This window comes from Prosopis cineraria, unplaced genomic scaffold (genome assembly GCF_029017545.1).
Source record: "Prosopis cineraria cultivar Desert tree isolate PC_DT_omini unplaced genomic scaffold, ASM2901754v1 PC14, whole genome shotgun sequence".
Lineage (NCBI taxonomy): Eukaryota > Viridiplantae > Streptophyta > Magnoliopsida > Fabales > Fabaceae > Prosopis > Prosopis cineraria.
In genome coordinates, this window is record NW_026555345.1 from 23,242,402 (window position 1) to 23,263,406 (window position 21,005).

The 21,005-nt window shown below is 34.2% G+C and overlaps 2 protein-coding genes across 2 annotated transcripts; one reads left to right on the forward strand and one right to left on the reverse strand.

Annotated features, from left to right (window-relative positions):
• The first annotated feature begins 4,328 nt into the window (after positions 1-4,328).
• LOC129293832 (ISWI chromatin-remodeling complex ATPase CHR11-like) lies at positions 4,329-12,206 on the forward strand. The gene is made up of 25 exons (XM_054931944.1): positions 4,329-4,602; positions 5,108-5,236; positions 5,330-5,436; positions 5,922-6,028; positions 6,382-6,479; positions 6,598-6,777; positions 6,867-7,088; positions 7,566-7,700; positions 7,792-8,074; positions 8,165-8,238; positions 8,378-8,598; positions 8,666-8,753; positions 8,844-8,937; positions 9,016-9,204; positions 9,610-9,641; positions 9,772-9,842; positions 9,936-10,025; positions 10,102-10,171; positions 10,267-10,321; positions 10,409-10,467; positions 10,541-10,706; positions 10,970-11,148; positions 11,271-11,486; positions 11,688-11,789; positions 11,893-12,206. The coding sequence occupies exons 1-25, from the start codon at positions 4,372-4,374 to the stop codon at positions 11,908-11,910; spliced, it is 3,216 nt and encodes a 1,071-aa protein (XP_054787919.1). The 5' UTR covers positions 4,329-4,371; the 3' UTR covers positions 11,911-12,206.
• Positions 12,207-12,718: 512 nt separating this feature from the next.
• Positions 12,719-18,582, reverse strand: LOC129292947 (serine/threonine-protein kinase PBL27-like). Its single transcript, XM_054930676.1, has 5 exons — positions 18,134-18,582; positions 17,098-17,294; positions 16,701-16,890; positions 13,928-14,319; positions 12,719-13,793 (listed from the first exon to the last, which is right to left on the reverse strand). Exons 1-5 carry the CDS (start codon positions 18,267-18,269, stop codon positions 13,185-13,187), a joined length of 1,524 nt encoding a protein of 507 aa, XP_054786651.1. The 5' UTR covers positions 18,270-18,582; the 3' UTR covers positions 12,719-13,184.
• Between the last annotated feature and the right edge of the window lie 2,423 nt (positions 18,583-21,005).

Genomic DNA, 21,005 nt, shown 5'->3' on the forward strand with positions numbered 1-21,005 from the left:
TGTTTAACGAGCCGCAGTGTACGCCTTAAAATTTTTTATAAATTTTCTTGTTTCAAATTATTAAACAAATACACTCACATATGTAATGATCTCACACTTCTATATATTTATGAACTCTAATTTGTTTAATTGCAAGACTTTGAAAATGATTTTAGTTTTGTAAACTTGGGATCTCCATTTTTCTAACCATTGAAAAACTTGATATAATGTTAATTACTATAATTTCATTTCCTAATTACTTGCGATTTGATTTTAATTATGGGATTAAAAGGAGGAGGATATTACAATTCTCACAAAGGATAAAAATGTCTCAGCTCCACGAGAAAAATATACATCTCACGTCTTGTAAATTTTAATGAGGAAAGTTTCCCCTTTGCTGAACGTTTTCTTAATCTTAAGTAACCTCATAAAAAAGAACTTATGAACTTTCCCTTTATTCTTCCTATACAGTTACAAAGTTTTCAAAATTCTGTTGACTTGCTATCAATTTACTTATGTTCTCAGTCTAACGAGTCTCTTTTAGATTCAAGAAATGCCACAGGTCTAAATATTACATCACATTCAACTATTGAAAATTCTGCAATAGATCCAAATATTGTATTAAATCCAGAAACTAAAAATTTTAGAGCAAACATTATGCTAGGTCTAGGAATTGCATCAAATCCTGCAAATAAACATTCCTTACCTTTGATTTTTGAACATTCCTTTGCATCTTCTCATCCTCCTTTAGTTACTCACTCAGATTATAAAGATAATACTCAAACCATAGCTCATACTACTTCATTAGACAGTTCATCTCACATGGTATCTATAGTTCAGCCATTCCTAAACCATAAAATTTTCACTTGGTGCAAACAAGGAGTAAAAAGGGGATACATAAACCTAAAGTTCCATATGTAGGACTTACACAATTGACTTCTTTGCATATATTGAACCTGATTTTGTTTCAAAAGCATTGAAATCACCTGAATGGAAGATAATTATGACAAAGGATTCTTAGCATTACAGAAAAATTTCATATGGACTCTTGTCCCTAAAACTATTGGACAACAAGTTGTTGGCAACAAGTGGGTCTTCAAAAATAAGTTATTAGATGATAGGTCTCTTAGAAAAAGAAAAGCACACCTTGTCACAAAAGGTTTTTAACAAATTAAAGGTATTGATTTTGGTAAAACTTTTAGTCCAATCATAAAAGCTTCCACTATTAGAATTATTTTAACTCTTATTGTTTCTCTAAATTAGGATGTTAAGAAACTTGACATTAACAATGCTTTTCTGAATGGTCTACTTTTGAACCTATATACATAGAACAACTTGAAGGTTTTATAAATAATTTTAAGCCTTAGCATGTATGCAAATTATCTAAAGCTTTATATGGATTGCAACAAGCTCCCTGAGCTTGGTTTGAGCGACTTAGAGATACTCTATTGAGATGGGCTTTAATAATTCAAAGAGTGATACCTTTTTGTTTATATATTTTGATCAATCACAAATTTTGCTAATTTTAATCTATGTGAATGATATTTTAGTAATGAGTAGCAATCTACACAGTCTCAAGTTGTTTACCAAGAAGCTTTATAGTATTTTTCCTTAAAGGATATGGTGCTATACATTACTTTTTAGGCATTGAAGTCTTCAAAAATAAATTTGGTATGTATTTAAGTTAAGGAAGATTTGTTTCATATTTGTTGTAGCAATTTCAAATGCATTTATCTTCACTATGTAATACTCCTATGGATGCTAGTAAATCATTGTCCGCTCATTCAGGTAAAGCTTTAGATAATCCTTTTATGTACAAAAGTGCTTTAGGGGCTTTACAATATCTTTGCACCACTCATCTAGATATAAGCTTCAATATTGGTAAACTAAGTCATTTTTTAGCCAATCCAACTACGGAGCACTAAAAAGCTGTAAGGCATGTGTTAAGGTACCTTATAGGCATAATGAACCATGGCATTCATCTCAAAACTTCACTTTTTATAGATCTAATTACCTACTTAAGTGCTGATTGGGCCTCATGCCTTGATGACCGATGTTTTGTTGGCAGATATTGTGTTTTTCTGGGAGATTCTCTTGTTACTTGGTCTTTTAAGAAGCAAAGAATTATGTCCTGATCAAGCATAAAATTTGAATATAGGTCTTTGGCTAATATAGCTGCTAAACTATGTTGAATTACATCTTTAATGTCTAAATTAAATTTTAGACTCAAGAAAATTCCAATCATATAGTGTAATGACACTAGTGCTACTTCCATTGCATCAAATCATGTCCATGATGCTAGAACTAAGCATATTGAGATTGATGCTCACTTTGTGCATGATCAAATTCTGTCAAAGTCTTTATTGTTCAATATGTACCTTCAAGTTTACAAATAGTAGATTGTCTCATTAAGCCTCTAAATCATGCTAGATTTTGATCTTTGAGAGATAAATTGCGAATTACCATCAGTCTAAAAAAGAAGAAAGAAGAGGGGTCAAAAGTTAAGGAGGGAGTTAAGAATATTTATAAATAATATTTATTGTTAGTGCATTTATTGTATATAGGACATGTGTGTTTCATTAGTTGTACTTACTCTCTTATATAAGGGAATGCATAGTACCGATGACTATTGTCTTGGTATTCTCAATATTTTCTTTATTTCACTCTAATACTTTTTTGACAACAATACCAAATCTGAAGACATGATTGAGAAAATTTTTACACTCTAAAAAGAAGTTTCTAACTACCAAAACGATCACATGAATAATGATAAAAAGCTTATCATTAAGAGTTTTGTAACTCATTGTAAGCTCCTCTGATTTACTTATAATTTTTGACACTGTGTTTTATTCGTATATTACTTCAATCATTAATCTTTGAATAATAATAAAAATTTAAATGGTAAGCTTAAAAGTTAAAATGATAATGATGATGATAAGTTAATAGAGAACAGGATAAGATATGCATGAATTAATGATTAAAAAAATTGAATTGAATTGACATTCAAATTGATTTGATCATCAACCTGTTAGGCTAATGACTTGATCAAGTCAAAAAAATTATTTGGGAGTTGGGTCGGATCAAGCCGCTTTGGATTAATGGTTAGATCGGGAATTAGGTCCGATTTTTAAAAAAGGATTGTTAAAAAAACCCCTTTTTCTTTTTGTTTTTTATCAACATTTTTTTAAAAAATGACCAATTTTTTTTAATCATTTGATATTATTTTATATTATATGGCTTGTTTAGTCATGATAAATTTATTGGTTTTATTTTTAGGTTAAGTAGTAATTTCATTTTTATTTCTTATATTTAGATTATTATATACATATATAATTTTTTTAATTGAGTTATTACATCACTGGTTTAATTATTGATTGGACCATGCAAACCGTTGACTTTTTCAATTCAATATTCAGTCCGATTCTAAAAATATTAACATGAATGCATGATGGGACATGATAGATCAAGCACTATCACATGGGTGTCTTCTAATTAGTCCTGGTTATTTTTAAGGAGACAAGTTCCAACTAGTCCCAACATATTATGATAAAAAACAAATAAGTGTTGATTTTAGGATCGCTTAAATATGAAATTTTGAATTTGAATTCATGTAGATATAGATGTAAAAAACATCTTTGAGAGAACTATTCAAATTGAACTTAACAATATTCAAATTCAACTCAATTAAATAGTCATATAAAAAAGAGACAAAAACAGAATCAAGTCCATCAAGATGAATACTGCAAGGTCTAAAAAATAAATCATATTACTCATGTACTTGGTAAAATAACACAAGCAATTTATTTATTATACTATCTCCAATTCTATTCATAAGACACCTTCTAAAACTAATATTTGGTCTAAAATATATGATACCTTAAAATAATTAAACTACATTTTTTAATTCTATCACTTCTTAATTAGTGTGAAGGTATTTAATGTAATTGTATTATTATTTAAAATTAAAGTAAAAATAAAATTACATCTCACTTTTTTATAATATAAAAAAATTAAATTTTCTTAATATATGTAAAATGATTAAAAGTGTCTATGATAAAGACTGGAAGGAGTATTTATTAAGTTATATATATATATATATATTTTTTTTTTTCAAACACACGTACATGTTCAGTTAAAAAAAAAAATTAAAAAACACATACCAGGTGTAGGAGCCCATGGACCGTGATCCAAAAGATGGGATCCTGACCCAGATCCAGAAGGCGGGAAAATCCTATTTCCGTATCATTGGCGGGAAAACGTCGTTTCGCTTCCCCATCCTAACGCCTCTAACCGCACATTTTTCTTTCCCCAATCTCACGCCAATAAATACCCAATTAACCCTCCCCTTTGAAACTTTTCTCAGTTTCTCTAAACCCTGCGATCTCTGGTACCATGGGAAGGCAGTCCAGGCTACAGGCTTCTTCCGATGAAGCCATTTCCAACGGCTCCGATTCCTCGGAAGAGGATTTTGTCAACCAGCAGATCAACGAGGAAGAGGACGATGAAGAGTTGGAAGCTGTTGCTCGCTCTGCTAGCTCAGATGATAATGAAGCCGCTGACAGTGATGCTCCGGACTCTGATGACGACGCGGACGCCACTGGAGATGTTGACGAGGAGGATCAGGTGAAATTTGTTGTTTAAGCTGCGTCTGTTATGCATCATATATATGGTAGCGTGCTGCTTATTCGTGAATCAAGTTGTGTGCTTGTCAACCCTGAATAGAGTCAGGGATATGGACTTAGAGGTTTAGTTCAAGAACACTTCATATAGAGCAAACAAAATTTTGGAATGGAAGGAGGAAAGTAAAGTGTCAGGTCTAGTTATCTTTGCCGTTCATTTCAGCCGAGTGAAATTCCTCGTCTATTAATGACCCGTTGTTTTTTGTTCCTCTCTTCAACTTGAGTCGTTGAAATAGGTGAAGCTTGGCTAGATTTGGTCCTTAAAAGAAAATGTTTATTTGTTGGCTGTATAATAAGAACCGGTTGATCCATGTAATCTTAAATCTCTGTGTTCTTTATTGTATGATATGTTTGATATGCATGCTTTCTATTGAACTGTATCTTGCCTGGAAGCCCTGCGATGTAACTACATGATCACTGTAAGCCTTGTTGCTCTGTCCAAACTTTAGGATGATGGACATGTTGATCCAGAAATTAGCAAACGTGAGAAGGCCAGATTAAGAGAAATGCAGAAATTGAAGAAACAAAAGATTCAGGAGATGTTGGATAAGCAAAATGCTGCTATTGATGCAGATATGGTGCGAGCATTCAGGATGCCTCCTCTTCATTGTATTATCATATTATGGTCTGTTTTTTGTTGTTCAAGTTACTGAATCTTACATCTAATGTAGAACAATAAAGGAAAGGGGCGCTTGAAATATCTCTTACAGCAAACTGAGATATTTGCTCATTTCGCCAAAGGTGATCAAAGTACCTCTCAGAAGAAGTCAAAAGGAAGGTGTGGCTTCCTTTAGAATTCCTGGTTACTGCATATCATGCTATGGAAATGATATTGGCATGTAAAATTTCATAATTATGCTTATGAAGAAGTCCAAAACGATATTTGGTTGTATGAAAATTATTTTTGATTTTCCTCTTTTTTTTTTAATGCTTAGAGTTTTACCTCACCTGAAGGAGGCTATTGTCTTCTAACTTCATATTGTAGCCAAACAAATTTTATGAGCACTTCCTTTCTAAATTCTAGTGCATATTATTCTACTATTATGTCCTTAGATCTTATCCAAGAGCATGATATGCTCTACAAAGTGACTATCAAATTGAAAATCGAGGGGAACACCATTCTTTGTGGGGCCACTACTCTCAGTTTGTTGGATTGCTGGCTCTGACATCTCGTTATATGTAGAAGGCATAAAGAGTTATGACTGATAAATCTTGACCTTTTGCTTGATAGGAGAACTTATTCTATGTTAATTGTTGCCTTAGGGGTCGCCATGCATCTAAAGTAACTGAAGAAGAGGAAGATGAAGAGTACCTCAAAGAAGAAGAAGATGGTTTAGCAGGAAATACACGGCTGGTTTCACAACCATCATGTGAGTGGTATTTGTTTTAAGTGAAGAAATACTTGAATCATGGAGCCCCATTCTGTGCGGCCCACAATTTATGCTGTGCTTTTTGGTCTTCTATTTTTCTGTACTGTGTGTTTATAACTAATACGGGGACTTTTCCCCTTTTCTTGTTTTGTCATGTCTCTTATTTCATGGAGAGATATTGCCTGCTTGCTGTTTGACGCCTACTGCTAGCTAGTTGATGTCTTGTGGATTGCTCTTAAATTATGATATTCCCTTTCCAATGTTGTTTATCTAAAATGAGGATGCATTCCATAATAGCTAATATCTTAGTAGCTTTAATTTGCTAGAACGGAAATTGCTTGTTCTTTTCACAGGTATCCAAGGAAAGATGAGGGATTACCAACTTGCTGGTCTAAACTGGCTTATAAGATTGTATGAGAATGGTATCAATGGAATTCTGGCAGATGAAATGGTATGTGATAGGTGTTACCTGCAGAGCTGTGCCGCCTTTTGAAGACATTGCTTGTGAACGTAAATGTAATAACTTTATGATGTAATTTCATAAAAATAAGTAAATTGGTGATTTGCAGGGGCTTGGTAAAACCTTGCAAACTATATCCTTATTGGGTTATTTGCATGAGTTCAGAGGAATTAAAGGTCCTCATATGGTAGTTGCTCCTAAATCTACTCTTGGAAATTGGATGAATGAAATTCGGCGCTTTTGTCCTGTTCTGCGTGCAATAAAGTTTCTTGGCAATCCTGATGAAAGGGTAAGACCAGCTTTGCTTGGACATTCTTTTGGCATAGCTTACAATTAAAACACATGCTTCTCTCTTTTAATGGTTACAAATTGCTGCAGAGACACATCAGAGAGGAATTATTGGTTGCTGGGAAGTTTGATGTATGTGTTACTAGTTTTGAGATGGCAATCAAGGAGAAGTCTGCATTGCGTCGTTTTAGTTGGCGCTACATAATTATTGATGAAGCCCATCGAATCAAGAATGAGAACTCTTTACTTTCCAAGACAATGAGACTATACAATACAAACTATCGGCTTCTTATCACTGGCACACCTCTTCAGGTATGAGTTGTTCATTATCCACAAAATGCTAGTGGGCGTATTTTAAAAGTAATATCTGGGTCTTATTTGATCCAGTGGTTCTATAAAATTGCTATTATGCTGATTTGTCTCTGAAATAAGTGATTTTAGTATGGTCTTGTAAGTAATAAGTGTGGTTAGTAATTGTGTGATTATAACCTCAGAGGATGAGGATGAGATGAATTGTTGATTTTCTAAACCCCCATTGGTCTTCCCCCCGGGAGGGATGGAATTAAGTGAATAAATATGTTGAGCAATGAATGAGTTCAATTGCCTCTGCTTATGGGGCGTCATCAGATCATATTATGGGGGATTTTGGGATTTTCGCTCTTTCCAACAGCTTGATTCTGATTTATATGCTCTGAGATCCAGCTCCAAATTCTGACTTATTTTTTGGTGTTACGTATATGGTATTAGTTTATTGGCCCTTGAGCATTTCCTACTCTTCTAATGGTGCAGAACAATCTCCATGAGCTCTGGTCTCTGCTCAATTTTCTTCTTCCAGAAATTTTTAGTTCTTCTGAAACTTTTGATGAGTGGTTTCAAATCTCCGGTGACAATGACCAGCAAGAGGTCGTTCAACAACTGCACAAGGTGAGCTTGGTTCCTTCATTAATTTTTGAGACAGTTTGTTCCCTACTAACCTGGTAACAAGTTGATATTTTCAACTCCTGTTTAAGTTCAGGTCCTTCGTCCGTTTCTCCTTCGAAGGTTAAAGTCAGATGTTGAGAAGGGTTTGCCACCAAAAAAAGAAACCATTCTCAAAGTAGGAATGTCACAGATGCAGAAACATTATTACAGAGCTTTACTGCAGAAGGATCTTGAGGTTGTCAATGCTGGTGGAGAGCGAAAACGCCTCCTAAATATAGCTATGCAACTGCGTAAATGTTGTAATCACCCATATCTTTTCCAAGGTGCTGAACCTGGTCCTCCTTATACAACTGGAGAACATCTCATTACAAATGCTGGTAAGTTCTGAGTTCTATTTCTGTTATATTTCAGATTTCCTTTAAGCTGGTCAATATTAGCTCTGATATTGTTTTACCCTTTTTTGTCAGGTAAAATGGTTCTTTTGGATAAATTGCTTCCTAAATTGAAAGAGCGAGACTCTAGGGTGCTTATATTTTCTCAGGTTGGTTATCTATTGGCATGTGGTTTGGTTTTGGTCTGTGGTGACCATATGTGCCTTGAATTATCCAGCCTAATTGCCTCTTTTCCTTTCCATTTTGGTTGCCATTAGTGTTAAACTTCCTTGCACCTTTATTTTTCAGATGACCAGGCTACTAGACATACTTGAAGATTACTTGATGTTTCGTGGATATCTATATTGTCGTATTGATGGTAATACTGGTGGAGAAGATCGTGATGCTTTTATTGAAGCTTTCAATAAACCTGGAAGTGAAAAATTTGTCTTCTTGTTATCAACTCGGGCTGGAGGTCTTGGCATCAATCTCGCTACTGCAGATGTTGTCATTCTATATGACAGTGACTGGTCAGCATTTTTTGAATTATATTGTCTGTACCATACTTTCGCTCTTTTGTTGATGGTTTCATTACAGGAACCCACAAGTTGACTTACAGGCCCAGGACCGGGCACATAGGATTGGCCAAAAGAAAGAAGTTCAAGTTTTCCGTTTCTGCACTGAGGTTTTTCTTATATCATCATTTTATTTTCCTGTTCATTATTAACTAAATATGATTAACTAAATATTTCATTGTATCATTAAACTGTAACAGTATGCCATTGAGGAAAAAGTCATTGAAAGAGCTTACAAAAAGCTTGCACTCGATGCACTGGTGATTCAGCAAGGGCGATTAGCTGAGCAGAAGAGTAAGAAAAGGCTTTTCTTGTTCCTTTCCAGCTAGATTTATGAATTATCTAATACAGTTTAATTGTTTATTTATGCAGCTGTAAATAAAGATGAGTTGCTTCAAATGGTTAGGTTTGGTGCTGAAATGGTTTTCAGTTCAAAGGATAGTACAATTACAGATGAGGATATTGACAGAATTATTGCTAAAGGAGAAGAAGCAACAGCTGAACTTGACGCCAAGATGAAGAAATTTACTGAAGATGCAATCAAGTTCAAGATGGATGACTGTATGTAACCCTATGGACTGACTTTATAGCTTTGTAACTAAAATTGGATTGACCTTTCTCCTGTTAAATTTTGTGTTGCGTGCCCACTTAATTCAAGAGATATGAAGCCCACATGTCTTTGTGTCATATTGAAGCCTGATATGGCTTCAATGTACGCTTCATCCTTCGAGGTTGTACCCTTGTGGTGAAAAGGGCATGCAGTAAATATGATTATGTTTGCTTATTTGCTTGCATTAGTAGTGGTTTCAGATACCACGTAGAACAATATCTGCATGCTTATTTAAGTATCATTATTTTCATACAAATTAGTGAACTTTTTAGATCCCCTTTAGCATTTTGTTTTCGCTATTTCGTTTGTCATTGAAATGTGAGTATACTAAGATTGATACTTTTTTCACATTGCAGCTACTGAGCTGTATGATTTTGATGATGATAAGGTAAATATTACTCTATGTCTTTGACAACAATAATTTGCTTTTATATTACTATATGTTGCTTCAAGGTTTTATTATTTCAGAAGAAAATAACATATCTTCTAATTATTTTAGTTTCTGTTCTTAAATGAAGGATGATAACAAATTCAAAAAAATCGTTAGTGAAAATTGGATCGAGCCACCAAAAAGAGAGCGCAAGCGCAAGTAAATGTCGTCCTTTTCATTTGAAATTCAGATTTAGCTCAATCAATTTATTCCCTTGGGATGATATATGTTTGTTTTAATTGCTTTACTCAGTTACTCAGAATCTGAATACTTCAAGCAAACATTGCGCCAAGGTGCTCCTACAAAACCTAGAGAGCCCCGTATTCCCAGGATGCCTCAGCTGTAAGTCCTTGTGAAGCTGTCTTAACGTATTTCTTCTTATGCAACTGTGCAATAACTGTCACCCTTCTTCCTCCAGGCATGATTTTCAATTCTTCAACACACAAAGGTTGAGTGAGCTGTATGAAAAGGAAGTACGCTATCTCATGGTGGGTAATATAAACTTGCTAGTAGATTTGAAGTTTAGCTTAACATATAGGTATGGCTTGGCAGTGGCGCTCACTTTTTCTAACGAATTGTTCAGCAAACCCATCAAAAGAATCAGATAAAGGACTCAATTGATGTTGATGAACCAGAAGGTTCGCGAGTACTCTAGATTATAGTTCTCTTTTTTCCTTTTCATTTGGCTTTTAATTCTAATGAGATAGCATGTGTTGAATGTCTAGAAATGGGAGATCCTTTGACTGCTGAGGAGCTGGAAGAGAAAGAACGCCTGCTAGAGGAGGTAAGTGTATTTTCTTAATGAACTAAATTTCAGCTTCAGATTCTGTTTAACTTGGTTATCTGGTGAATTATAGGGATTTTCATCGTGGAGCCGAAGGGATTTTAACACTTTCATCAGGGCATGTGAAAAGTATGGTCGAAATGATATAAAAAGTATTGCTTCTGATATGGAAGGTAAAATGGAGGAGGAAGTTGACAGATACGCAAAGGTCTTCAAAGAGAGATACAGGGAATTAAATGGTGCGTAGTATTGAGGTCAAAAGGCCAGAACTGATTAATTGTGATTATCTGAGCTACCTCCATTTACTTTATTGGATGACCCTTAACAGGTGTAAATGAGGGTTGGCCTCTGTAGATCAACTTGTTTGCTCCATTTTTCAAACAGCAGCTCCTTTTCCTCTTGGTTCTTTGCGATATCTCTTTTGTCAAGTGAAGCATGAAATTAACATCTCATAAAAATTGAAGATGTTTTTAACTAGTGGGTTTTAAACTGATATCTGCAGATTATGATCGAATTATTAAGAATATTGAAAGAGGGGAGGCAAGAATATCCCGTAAAGATGAGATTATGAAGGCTGTTGGGAAGAAGTTGGATCGCTATAAGAATCCATGGCTAGAGTTGAAGATACAATATGGCCAAAATAAGGGGAAGTTATACAATGAAGAATGTGACCGATTCATGGTAAATCTACATTTGATTTTCCTTTTTTTTTAATAAAAAAAATTCTCATATCTGGCCCCTCTAATATCTTGCATTTTAACATCTAATATCCTAATATCATCCAAAATTTGCTTCATTCACAGATATGCATGGTTCACAAACTTGGTTATGGGAATTGGGATGAGTTGAAGGCGGCATTTCGCACATCACCCTTGTTTCGGTTTGATTGGTTTGTTAAGTCCCGCACAACACAGGAACTTGCAAGGAGATGTGACACACTCATTCGATTGGTAGAGAAGGAAAACCAAGAATTTGATGAGAGGGAGAGACAAGCTCGTAAAGAGAAGAAACTTGCCAAGGTTTTTTTTTTAATTTTTGTCCTCTTGTACCACGTCCATTTCCAATATCTGGCGTAGAGACAATAAAATGGAAACATAATATGATAAATACTTTGGACTTGTAGCTGTCTGGTTACAGGGCCAAAAGAATGCAACCATGACATAATTTGAATACTGCGTATGAATTGCTATTTTTACCCCAAATTTAATTTTATGTTTCAGAACATGATGACCCCTTCAAAACGTGCATTGGCAAGACAGACGGATAGTCCATCTTCTCTGAAGAAGCGCAAGCAATTAACTATGGATGACTATGTTAGCACGGTATTAATCTTTTCTTTGCATTTGCAAGCAATTAACTATGGATGACTATGTTAGAGATATCTTATAATATAGTTGACTGAAGCTTTGATGTTGTGGTGGCCAGGGAAAGAGGAGAAAGTAGACGGACAAAGAGTGTGACCAAGTTCATGTGAATGTGATAGATTGATAGCCCGATTTTGCATTCCCTAGTTGGATGTTGCAAAATGCAAACTCAGTCTTTTTTCTCCCCCCAAACATGCATAGGTTCCAGATGGTGGTGAGTTAAATAGGATGTATTTTGTAAAGTTAAATGTAGGATATATTAAGATGTAACGAGATGCTGGTGAGTTTTGTAAATCTACTAACAAGCCGTCAAGTTTGCATGTTGCATCATCTTGTATTAAAAGCCAGTGCAATTAATATATCCAGCTTTTCTTAGCCGTGATTCTGTTGGTGCACAAGTGACCCCCGCTCAAAGTTATCATCATCCAAGTAAATTTACACTTGATCAATCTATAAAAAACCGAAATTCTAACCAGAGAAATTTATGTGACCTTTCCTTTGAAAATAGACTAGCCACATTTTGGCAAAGAAAAGGACTCTGCTTATTTAGGGTTGGTTTGATTTTTATTTTTAAAAATAAAAAATTAAAAAAATTATTTGGGTAAATATTATATTTGACTATTACGTTTTCCCAATATTATGATAAATCATCATCATTGAACTATCAAGTTTTCCCAACCGAAATAAAAGGTGGTTTGCAAAATAGTTTATAAAAATTAAAAATGACAACAAAATCCCCTTAACGTCTTCTCGTTTAGGAATAAAAGCACAATCCACAAGATATGTCTCATCCACTCAAAATTCATGACATTCATCAACCAATTGAAGGCATGATGCAATAAACTCGAAGCGTGCAAGCAGGTAAAAAGGAGTGGGAGAAAGCATGGTTGACATAATAATATAATATACCTTTTTTTTTTTTTGTTTTTTGTATAAGCTGAAAACATGAGACTCTTGACATAAACAGATACTGTACGAGTACATGTACCAGCAACGACACCCACACCAAATCCACCAAGCACCCTCCAAACGAGGCTGCAAAAATTAGACGACTCTGTCTAACATGAACCTACAAATCCTTGGTACATACATAGATGACCATGTTTACATTTCAAATTCCCAATCCACACTCTCTCTCCCCCCAACTCTCTCACTCATCTCCACTCTGTATTCTTCACCACAATGACCACCTACCAGAATCACACCGACCAACAATCATGCTTGCTTGTTCCTGGGTAGACATGAAAACCAAGACATTAGAGGATCACCTTTATGCAAATTTCCCTGCGACTCAATTAAATCTCTCCATTCCAAGATGAAAAGTGAAGTGGATTGGTGTTTTGAATTCTGCATTCACTCATTTGTGGCATCAAAGCTACCCATTGCATTAGCCCTCTTCTTTTCTCTCCAATTCTCACCCCATACTTTCGCTTCTGCCACTGCACGTTCTCTGTCCAGGTCACGGTTCCTCGGAGTTTCCCTAGCTCTCCCAGTATTTACAGGGCTATCTCTCTGAGATTCCAGCCTTTCTACATCATCCAATCCCCATCTTCTTCCTGACCCAGTTTCACTTCTGCCAACTTCTTTCCCAACACTTGGATCCCCACCATCTCTCCTCCGAACATCAGGCAAGTTCTTGTGAGTGGAAGGGGAGCCACTCCGCCCACGATCAGGGCTATCCATAACGCCATCGGCCATGCTCCTTCGGTCATCCCTGCTCCTTGGGGTTGATGAACCACCTCTATTATTCTGAGTAGCTGCATTTGGGTCATATGTCTGTGACGCCAAGTATGTAAGAGCAGTCACAACATCCCCAATAAGAGGCCTTGTAGCTGCTTGTTCCTGCAAACACATGGCTGCAACTGCAAGTGCTTGGTAGAGTCCTCGCATTGGGTAGCGCCCTTGAAGCAAGGGATCAGCCATTTTTGGAAACTTCCTACGGTCTTTAAAAAGAGGACGTGCCTACAAAGTTACATGTTCCAATGGATGTTAAGACAAGTGAGCATAACCTTATTTCAGTCCCCACCATTGTTATATATATAATATATATCTATGGAACAAGAAGCAGCACAAATATGACCAGGTGTAGTACTTACCCAGGCAACAAGATTATGCTCTCCGGGTGCACGGGTATTGTCGATAGCTTTGCGCCCAGTAATAAGTTCAAGAAAGACAACACCAAAGCTATATACATCAGATTTCAGAGTTAGCTGGCCTGTCATGGCATACTCTGGAGCACAGTAGCCATATGTTCCCATTACTCGTGTAGACACATGTGTCTTATCACCGACAGGACCAAGCTTTGCAAGCCCAAAATCAGATAGCTTGGGATGATAACCCTCATCAAGGAGAATGTTGGATGACTTCAAGTCTCTATAAATAACAGGGGGGTTTGCTTTGTCATGCAAATATTCCAATCCCTTGGCAGCACCAGCAGCAATTTTCATTCTTGTGTTCCAGTCTAAAGGCTCCTTGTCAGGAGGAAGATCTGAAAAAAATCAGTCAGAAGTTTCTCTACAGTGCATCAGCTAAAACTTTATATGGTTAAATTTCACAATAATATCACTGATGCACATGCAGTGACTATAAATCAGAATAATCTGTCACGTGATGCACGTACACTTGCAAAAAGGTTGCAGAATTATGATATCAGGTGAACTTGGAGCATACTCCATCCTTATATACAAGGTGTTTTCTATAAACTTATTTTATCCCTAAATATTAATTGAAGGGTGTCATGATATTTTTGAGTGATTACACAATTTTGCCCTTGTTTTGGAAAGGGAGAAGAGATATTAATTGTGTGTTTTATCAACCACCATGGTATTAATTGTACATTGTCAAGGGCAAACTGGAAAATTGTTGTTGTTTTATGTATCTTCAACTAAATAACAATTTTTTATTAATATGTGAGATTCAGTTAAAAACACCTTATCCATCAAGGCAGAGGGAGTATTAAAATAGTTGCAATATTAACCAACAAGCTAAATTAGTCAAGAAACAAGTTAAAGAAGAGATTTTGAAACTATATCTTGGAATACAAGGCTTGATAGCTAGAACACAAAAATGTAACATCAAGTCTACAAAACAACTCAGATCTGGAGTCAAACTTTGCCAGCACAGACATCTCGGTCTACAGAAGTCATTGAAGAACAGATTGCCAAAAAGCTTTATCACAAATCCATTGAAACTTGATGTAAATTCTTGGCAACCAGGTTATCGAGAGTTCTCATACAAATGCTTACACACACACACACACACACACACAACATTTAACTAATTTGATGATATGACAACAAAAATTCAAATTATAATGCCCCTCCAACATAAGTAAATCCTATTATGCAAGTTTACCACTAACATCATTCAACCAAATTCAACTAATTTGATTCCTCAAGTAAAGGTTTAGGTCTATGCTTAAGCCAAATGCCGACTCTCTCAATCAAGATATTAACAATACTAATTCCTGAGCAACAATCTGGTCCTTGAAGAAAGCTATTGATCCAACATTAATGTTTGGAAACAAGAAAAGGTGTTACAAGAATCGAATCTAAATGGTTTTCCTACCTAATAGCCATGCCTGATATAGCATGTGATTATGCAGCATGCCATAGACACTTAGGCTGACGAGAGACACAAAAATATGTACTTCGCTAACTGACAAGGAACACGTGAAAAACAGAAGATTTATATGTACTCAATTGGAAGTATGCTAACTGTCAACCAATACACACCAGAAGACCACATTGAACTACACCAAGAAACAAACTAGAGTGATATAAGTTTACAAATATTATTCAGCAGTCTTTCAAAATAATTTAGATAACATGTCAGATAACCAATTTCCAGAGCCTACAAACTGAAGGGAATTAGACCAACAGTGACTAGCTAAAACAAACCATATAGCATGTATAACTAATCACATCAAATTCTTGTCTCATTCTGATATAAAAAGAGACTATGCACTTCTTGGGAGCATGAGCAAGATTTGACCCAATGTTGAACATTTAAACATGCATGGAGAGACCATGATTTCATGTATTCAGAGAATATCACCTTTCATTTCTATAATACATAAGAAATGCAAATAAGCTTCTGATTTTTTACTTTCCTTAACAGCAATCCAGCAATTATATTTCCCCATCCCATATGTGATAAGTTTTTTTTTTTTTTGGGGGGGGGGGGTTTACATGGTTATTTTACACCATCTCTCACAGTGTTTACAAAGCATGTCTACAATAGTGCTGCTTGGAAAATGTATTCATGTTTCTCTTTGGATGTTAGATGCCTGGCTATTCTTAAGATAAGACTCAAGTATTTTATCTCAACTACCAATGTAATACCATGTAAACAAGTTCAATTTATTAAACAGAAAAATCTTCCAACAATTATATAGAATAAATAACACCTATGATGCTCTAAAACGAATGTTAATAATCTATTTCATTGTCAAGGAAAAGTTCATGGTTATGCCAAATATGATCTCTTGAGAGTCACAAAATGAAGCATCGCCCTTTACTTTCCTCTTGAACAGAAACAGATGATTAATTATCTTCCCCTTGCTGTCTTGTCAATGACTTTCCAATCTCCTTATTGAAAAAAGAGGCATGCATGGCATGCAGACAGAAATTTTGGCATATTTAAGCAAACAAAGGCAGAAATTGCTCATTCAACAGTGAACCTTATATCATTTTGTTCTGATTCACTGCCTTTTGAGCCTACTTTCTTAAAGCTTTTTGGACTTTGAACCCTCAGCGTGTAAGGCATCATACAAATTTAATCAACATGACATTTAAAATTTTGTTTTATAAACTCAATACACACAAATTCGGGCAAAAAGGTTTTAGTAACAAAGGAATGCAATCTGACCATGTAAATGATCCTCTAAGGAGCCCAGTGGCATAAATTCATAAACAAGAAGCCTCTGATCACCATCAGCACAATAACCGATTAAGTTGACAAGATTGGGATGATGCAAGAGGCTGAGCATAAGAACCTCCACCAAGAATTCTCGATTTCCTTGAAGGCCATTGCGGTCAAGCTGTTTTACAGCAACTACCTGCAAATGCAAGATACATGCTCAGATGTTAAGAGCCAACTAGCAACAAAGTAATGATTAAATGAAAATTCAAGACTGACAGAAAATAGAACTTATGTTTAGAATGTAAAGATAACTTGAGTAAATGTTTCTTTGACATTAAAGGCCTCAGTGTGAATTTCAGTATAGAGTAAATCCAAAAGCTTCATAAGATGCAAGACAGCTTACTTGTCCTGTGCTCTCCAGACGACCTTTGTAGACGCGTCCAAAACCTCCTTCACCTAATAAGCATTCTGGCCTAAAATTCTTTGTAGCAGCTGCAAGCTCTCGAAATGTGAATGTTTGTGCAGCAATATGGGCTGTTGGTTCCTTGGGAACAGGTGGTTCCTTCTTAGGATCAGAGCCACTTTTTGATTTTGATTTATCTATGCAATTAGTAGAAGATAAGTAGGAGTGAAAGAAATATTGAAGAAAAAGAGGCATTGGACAAATTAGAAGAGTTTAAAAAATGTGTTGCTATTGAAAACACATATGGAGAAGTGGAAGACTACTAAAAATTAACACAAAGTAACATGTGATACCATAGTGTTCACAAGCAATTATTTTGAAACTAAACTGCCCACTGGTAAAGGTTCATCATGGAAAAACATGACAAATCACATCATCAGTTATATCAAATTTCAGTAATTTTATTTTTCCAAATTGTACAGTTCCACAAACATAACGCCTAGATTGTAAAGTTTTCAGCATCTAGCTAAATCGACTTAGTCTTCCACTACATAAAACATTCCAAATTTTTCATGAGACACAAACCAGCTTGGAAAAAAAGTTATTTCATTTTGTAATATATTTTCATAGAACATGGGTTACTCAAAATGCAGCTATTAGCATTTTAGCATCCACATCTGACAATCGCTACAAGATAAAAGATGTTATCAGACAATGTGAAATACTTGTCTGGTCACAACCAGAGCTAAGGGCAGATCTCCAACTAAGTCACTTGTGCCTCTTGAATTGAACTAAATTCAACAAATGAAATCAACCGATTTCCAGATACCAGCAAATCATTATCAACGGTAGCAGCTGAAGCACAATCTTGGATGAATCAGATCAAGGCAGAAAATAATTTCAGCGAAAATACGTTTTGAATAAAAGGCGAGAGACACAAAATTCAACATAATTCAAGCCAAACCATAAACCAAACTTGGTGGAAAATTAAGGGCAGAAACAATCAGCCATAGCAAGTAATGAAATTTTCTCTGACCTGAGCTAACCCTATTTGTGTGGTTAGACTTGGCAACAATTGAGCCTTCTTTAAAGGAATCCTTCTTGACTGGTACTTCCTTCAACCCTTTGTCCTCCTTGTTGGATGATCCAAAGCAAGGAAAACACCCACCCATATCAAATCCAGACGCAAGAAAGCCACCCTTACAAAACCCTGCAAGGAATAGCTCTCATCACAAAACCCCTCAAATCTTCAACCTTCCACAACAATCACAATTTCCAAACAGACCCATCTGAGAAATCTCCTACCAAACACTGCCTTATGGTCTCACTCACTGACTCCCTCCCTCCCTCCCTCCCTTCCTCTCTCTCTCTCGTTCACTCCGCTTGTATCTCTACAGGATCTTCATCGGCCGTTAAAGGGAAAGATCGAGACCAACATGTCGGAGAAGCAGATCAACCAATCGTGGAAAATTGATGTGGTGGACGAGAAGGTAAAGAAAGGAAAGGCCAAAAAAAAAAAAAAAAGGTAATGTAATAAAAATAAAAAGGATAAAGGGAATTTTTTTTTATTTTTTTTAAATTTTGAGTTAAAGATAAATTATTGGGTTTAGGTAACAAAATCGCGGTACGCAATCTCTCGGGGAATTATAGGATTAACTCGGTTGCCATTATTTTCTGAAAGATGACTTTTCACCCCTTTGAATGTGAATAAATTACAGATACAATAAAAAAAAAAAGTGTGAATAATTACATATGTGTTGTTTAATAATCATCATCACGGTCGGAAAGTGGGCCCCACCCAAATTGGATGTGTGATGGACATTCTCACCACGTTTAAATTTGAATGACTTGATTTCTTAAGATAAAAATTTTTAATCTAATTTTTTAAATATATTTTTAGTTTAAAGGGTTTTTTTTTTGGTCAAATAGTTTAAAGAGTTAACATGTAATTTGAACATGAATTATAAATTTAGAAGTAATTTAAATCCTAAACTTTTAAAAGCAATGTTATAAAAACTGGACCGATCATTGAACTAATTAAGATATCAGTTTACGATTCAATAGTCAAACTATGCTCTAAACTGAAGTCTTATCGATCATAAATAAATTAATATATTTTAAATATTATATGTTTAAAGTAGAAAGAAATAATCATATATAGTAAGAAAAATGAATATTTAAATTAAAAACAAGATAATTTATAATTTATGACATTATTTTCATCCAAAATATATATAATTATTTCATAATTTATAATTTATAACTTTAAAATATATATATACATAATTTATACATATTTCTTTCATTTTTTCATTTCATAATGCTTATTGAGTATAAATATGTATATATTATATTCTAAAAATATGAATAAAAAATAAAAAATGACATGATCGTTCGACTGGTTTCTTGCTTGTTTTGGCCAGTTCATGGATGGTTTGCAAGCTAAGTGATTTTTGGGTGCAACCGAACCAGCTCTATGATCAATTCCAGTTTAACTAATTAGATCAGCTAGTCTAATTTGATTCTAATACCAATGTTTAAAAGGTACATTTTAAACCTAAAAATTAAAGATAGGGCAATTTTATCTTACCATTAAATTTCAACAAATGTTTGTCATTTTTTTAAAAAAAATTAAGGCCAAATGTGTAATTTTTATCAAATTTTACTCTCCATCTCTCTCCTATCCTCATTTGAAAAAAATCACACATTAAATTCTATTTTGAAGGACGTATGTTTAAATTTAATGGTTAGAGTGAAGTTGCCCTTACTTTAATTAGTTAAAGTTTAAAATGTATTTTTTACAAGTTTAGGGTTCAAATTACTTTTGAACTTATAATTTATGATTCAAATTGTATATCAACCTTAGTTTAAACTATTTTTTGCACATTTGTCTTTGAAGTATGATTAATTTAGTTAGTGTTTGGGTTAGTAAATTTAAATTTAAATTTTGAATTTAAAATTTTATATTTCAAATCTCAAATATAAAATCTATGTATTTCATATACATAAAAGTAAATCAAACCATAAATTTTAAAATGCTCAAACAAAAAATTTGGCCCACGTTCATTTTTAAAAATGTTGAGTGATTTAAAGGTTTGAACAAACATTATATAATCTTACAAAATAATTGTTTCCAAAAAATATGTCATTTTTTTCAATTTCCAAGCAATGCAAATTGACATAAAAATTGAGAATTCGTTGGCAAAAAAATGAGAATTCTAAAAAAAATTATGGGCATGGGTTCAGATCATCTTTAATCATCCAAAATATTACTTGGCAATCATCTCTCTCGAATATAATTTGTGTGTGTGTGTGTGTGTTTGTGTTTGTTTGTTTCAAAATAGATTTTATACCCGTGCATTAACTTTCATTTTTTCTTTAAAGAAAATAAAAAAGGAAAGATAATATTTTAATGAGTTCATTTTAAGGAAAAAAAAGGATAAATATGTTATAAAATTTTATTTGAGAGAAGTAAGAAAAAAATTAATTAAAGACTTTCTAGCCAATACTCTTTATTTTTCTAAAATCAAAGTCACTATAATTTAAAATCTCATTTCCCAACCATTTTCTTTGAACCAAATAAATCATAAAAATTAATAGAAGTTAAATGACAAGTAAATATTAACTTGATAATTTTATAAAAATAATAATTTATAGAAAGTGTGGAATAAAATTGTATATGTGGTTATAGATAAAAAATTATAATAATAAAAATTAACTATATACTCCCCCTCTTTAAAAATGTAAGGTATTTTTTAAGAAGTTGAATGTTAAAAAATATAAAATATTTTTAATCTTTTGATGTGTTATCATTGCCCTTTTTTTAAAAGTATCACTATTGATGAATGATTTTATATTTATCATAGGGTGTTTAATAAAGGTAAATATAAAAAGATAGGGTTATTTTA

Bases quoted from the DNA above. Each gene is read 5' to 3' on its own strand.
- LOC129292947 (XM_054930676.1), bottom strand. From the start codon at position 18,269: ATGGGTGGGTGTTTTCCTTGCTTTGGATCATCCAACAAGGAGGACAAA. The intron at 16,891-17,097 runs GTAAGCTGTCTT...TTGCATTTGCAG, and splicing joins GTCTGGAGAGCACAGGACAA to GTAGTTGCTGTAAAACAGCT. The intron at 13,794-13,927 runs GTAAGTACTACA...GTAACTTTGTAG, and splicing joins AGCATAATCTTGTTGCCTGG to GCACGTCCTCTTTTTAAAGA.
- LOC129293832 (XM_054931944.1), top strand. From the start codon at position 4,372: ATGGGAAGGCAGTCCAGGCTACAGGCTTCTTCCGATGAAGCCATTTCC. The intron at 8,239-8,377 runs GTTGGTTATCTA...TTTATTTTTCAG, and splicing joins GGGTGCTTATATTTTCTCAG to ATGACCAGGCTACTAGACAT. The intron at 10,707-10,969 runs GTGCGTAGTATT...TGATATCTGCAG, and splicing joins GAGATACAGGGAATTAAATG to ATTATGATCGAATTATTAAG.